The sequence below is a fragment of the Bison bison genome, unplaced genomic scaffold, assembly GCF_000754665.1.
Source record: "Bison bison bison isolate TAMUID 2011002044 unplaced genomic scaffold, Bison_UMD1.0 scf7180017864516, whole genome shotgun sequence".
NCBI classification, from domain to species: domain Eukaryota; kingdom Metazoa; phylum Chordata; class Mammalia; order Artiodactyla; family Bovidae; genus Bison; species Bison bison.
The window spans coordinates 4,325,440-4,329,201 of NW_011495069.1; the positions used below are offsets into that span (position 1 = coordinate 4,325,440).

Genomic DNA, 3,762 nt, shown 5'->3' on the forward strand with positions numbered 1-3,762 from the left:
TGACTTGCTAAGGTCAACAACTGCCAAATGGCAGAGCTGGGGCTTGAACTCAGGTCTGTTGGATTCCAAAGCCTAAGCTCACTGCTCCTGAGTTTTGCCCACGAGCTCCCACCCCAACTCTGCTCTAACACCGGCCTGATGTCCAGCTCTTCTATGAAGTCATCTCATCATTCTAGGACAGGCCAAGTCCCGCCACTGTGCTGTGGAGCCTTGAGCAAGTTCCCCTCCTCATCTTGTCCTCTTCTGTACCTGGGAGGTGGGACCTGATCACTGAGACCCTCCTTCAGGGGACCTTTCCTGGACCACTCACTTCTCAGGGACCTCACCTTGCTGGGGAATTCAGTCAGAGCCACAGGCTACACCTGTCTTTCAGGGTCCAGCTCTTTTGAGAAGCCCTCTGGCTCACTGTGGAGAAGGCAATGGCACCCCACTCCAGTACTCCTGCCTGGAAAATCCCATGGACAGAAGAGCCTGGTAGGCTGCAGTCCATGGGGTCGCTAAGAGTCGGACACGACTGAGCAATTTCACTTTCACTTTTCACTTTCATGCATTGGAGAAGGAAATGGCACCCCACTCCAGTGTTCTTGCCTGGAGAATCCCAGGGACGGGGGAGCCTGGTGGGCTGCTGTCTATAGGGTTGCACAGAGTTGAACATGACTGAAGCGATTTAGCAGCAGCAGCAGCAGCAGCAGTAGCAGCAGCTGGCTTACTGAAGACTAAAGCCCCTCTCCTTCATCCCACACTATCACAGTGACTTCAGCACCCAGCACCAGAGCTGCAAGTGCAGCTGCCATCTGCTGGGTGGTACCTAAGGAGGCGCCTGTGTTACTCTCTCCCCAGGTCCCCTCCGGAGTCAGAAAGCAAGGCCAGTGGAGCCTTGGCTCGGGAGCACAGATGACCCTTAGATGGGTCCCCAAATGGCACTTGAGAATTTCCAGAGGCAAGAAAGACTTGCCTCCAAGGCAGACAGCACTGGGTTCAAATGTGGACTTCCTTATCTGCTGGGCATCCCTAAGGCAAACCTTTCTGGGCCTCTAGTTCCTCTTCTACAAACCGCGGACTTTGCAGGATTATTGTGAGGATTAAATGAGAGAACTTAGGGAAAGTACCCTGCACAGCGCAGGTGCCCAATACATGCTTCATCTCCTAGTTACCCACCCTCCCCAGGTCCAGCCATACCTTGGGGTACAGCACAGGATAGAATCGATCCACATTCACGTCCTCACACACCAACTGCAGCAAGAGATAAGTGAAGGCCTGAGGGTGGGCCCTCTGGGCCTCCCGGGCCAAAGTCGGGTGGCAGGGACAGCAAGACAGCAGAGATGTGCAGTCAGGGCTGAAGCAGCCTGGGCGTGCTGTCACTCAGAATAAGGCAGGCAGAACTGGGGCCCCTGTCTCCAAACGGTGCCCAAAGAGTGCCCCAAACACACAGCCCACGTGTCAGGGGAACGCGGAAGGGGCAGGACCCCAGAGACAGGCCGCAGCACCCAGACCAGGATCTGGGGCTAAAGCCGAGGGTCTGCAGGGGCCAGGCCACAGCCCAGCTCTGGGCCCATGGGGGCTGCCTGCAGGGCTCCGCCCGATGGAGCAGATGCCTCACCTTTGCCATCTGGACCACGTTGGGGAACTCAGTGAGGCAGGAGATGGGGATGACGTCGTGGTATGTCCGGCACTTGGTCCTGGGAGAAGAAAACCCACGCTGAGAGGCGAGGAAGGGGAAAGGGAGACGGGCCCCCCCCCCCAGCCAGTAAGACCAGGAGGGGCAGACCTCCGGGAGGTCCAGAGGGGAGGAGGGGCCAGGGCTGGCTTAGGCGCTGACCTGCTGTGCAGCCTCAGGAAAACCGCCTGCCCTCTCTGGGCCTCCATTAGAAGAGCGGGTAAACTGGGATGGGCTTGCAGACCCTGAGTCCGCGGCCCTCCCTGCTCGCAGGCCCCCTAACCCCGCCCTCACCTGAGCAGCAGCCGCAGGTGTTCCTGGTCCCCGATGACGTCATACTTGAGTGAGAAGACAAGGTGGCCCAGGGCGGTGTCCAGCGAGTAGTAGTTAAAGTGCTCCTGGAGGGAGGGGGGCCAAGGGAGCGAGCCAGGCTCAGCCTGAGGCTTCCAGAAACCCACCCAGAAGGCCAGCTCCCCGCGGGGCGGGGGTCCCTCCCCAAGCAGCGGATGTCCGGGCTGACAGCACACTCTGCCTCAGAGAGTGCGTGTGTGTGTGTTAGTCGCTCAGTCGTGTCTGACTCTTTGCAAATCCCATGGACTGTAGCCTGCCAGGCTCCTCTGTCAATGGGATTCCCAGGCAAGAGTACTGGAGCGGGTTGTCATTCCCTTCTCCAGGGGATCTTCCCAACCCAGGGATCAAACCTGGGTCTCCTGCATTGCAGGCAGATTCTTTACTGTCTGCGCCACCAGGGAAGCTCTCAGAGACATGCATTTAAATCCCAGCTTTGTTGCTGGCCAGCTGGGCAATCTGAGAAGGCCACCTTACCTTTCTGTGCCTCTGTTTCCTAGACTATAAAGTGGGAGTGAGGCCAACTACCTTGTGGGAAGGCGGCGGGGACTGGGAGAGGCAGTGCCTGAAGCAGAGAAGGGGTTCCTGAATGTCTATAGTAACCTCGGCTCTCTGAGTCCTCAGCAAGGTCAGGACCACATCTGTATGTACATGGCATCTCCCAGCCCCTACCCTTCTCTGAGCTGGGCACACAGTATGTGTGTGTGTGTGTGTGTGCGTGTGTGTGTGTGTGTGTGCGCGCGCACGCATGCATTCAGTCATGTCCGACTCTTTTGCGACCCCCTGGACTGTAGGCCACCAGTCTCCTCTGTCCATGGGATTTTCTAGGCAAGAACACTAGAGTGGGTTGCCATTTCTTACCCCATGGGATCTTCCCGACCCAGGGATCGAACCTTTTGTCTCCTGCACTGGCAGGCGGGTTCTGCACCATCTGGGAAGCCCACACAGTAGGTGCTCAATAAAAACATGTCGACTGACTGACTGTTCAACTCGTAGCTCTGTGGCCCCCCGAAGCCAGCACCAGTGAGAATCAGGAAATCAGGAAACGAAACATCATGAACACACTGGGCGGTTGGCCTGGCTGGCTCCCATCGTCCCGCCATACCTGGGAAGCCGTGGGGTTGGGAAGAAATACTCCCCAGGGCCCAGGGGAGACTGCGGCAGGGCTGGCACCCCTGAGAGCAGGGCAGGGCTGGCACCTCCAGGTGGGGAGGCCCCAAGGCCAAGGACGGGAGTGCCAGATTTTACCCCACGTGACCCTGGGCTCTCCTGCCAGCTTGGCTCCCCAGCCATGCCCACGCCAGGAGTCATCATCGAGGAAGGAAGTCCTATTTAGCAAGAACACTAGAGTGGGTTGCCATTTCCTTCTCCAATGTATGAAAGTGAAAAGTGAAAGGGAATTCACTCAGTCGTGCCCGACTCTTTGCCACCCCATGGGCTGCAGCCCACCAGGCTCCTCCGCCCATGGGATTTAAATATAAACAGCTGCACTCAAAGGGCAGGAGGAAAAAAATGCAGGGGCCAGGGGATGGGCCCTGCACATCCCACAGCTCAGGGGCGTCTGCAGGGACCTGGGGCAGAGGCCTCCCAGCCCTGCTTGGGCACAGGGTAGTGGAAACCCCCAGTGCTTGGCACCATGTGCAGAAGAGGAGAGGCAGGCACTTGGCAAGGAGGGCTGCACCAAGGCCAAAGTCACCCTAACCTCTGCCAGACCAGGGCCCACCGCTTCCCCAGTCACCCTGCCTGGAGGGGCGAAC

At 58.2% G+C, this 3,762-nt stretch overlaps 1 protein-coding gene across 1 annotated transcript in view; it reads right to left on the minus strand.

The window, feature by feature from the left end:
• Positions 1 to 3,762, minus strand: part of RAP1GAP (RAP1 GTPase activating protein) — a 37,127-nt gene that overhangs the window by 16,528 nt on the left and 16,837 nt on the right. The window contains exons 7-9 of the mRNA XM_010830233.1: positions 1,952 to 2,055; positions 1,601 to 1,679; positions 1,180 to 1,233 (exon numbers count right to left, since the gene is read on the minus strand). Coding sequence (XP_010828535.1) covers positions 1,180 to 1,233; positions 1,601 to 1,679; positions 1,952 to 2,055 — 237 coding nt within the window. The remainder of the gene's footprint in view (positions 1 to 1,179; positions 1,234 to 1,600; positions 1,680 to 1,951; positions 2,056 to 3,762) is intronic.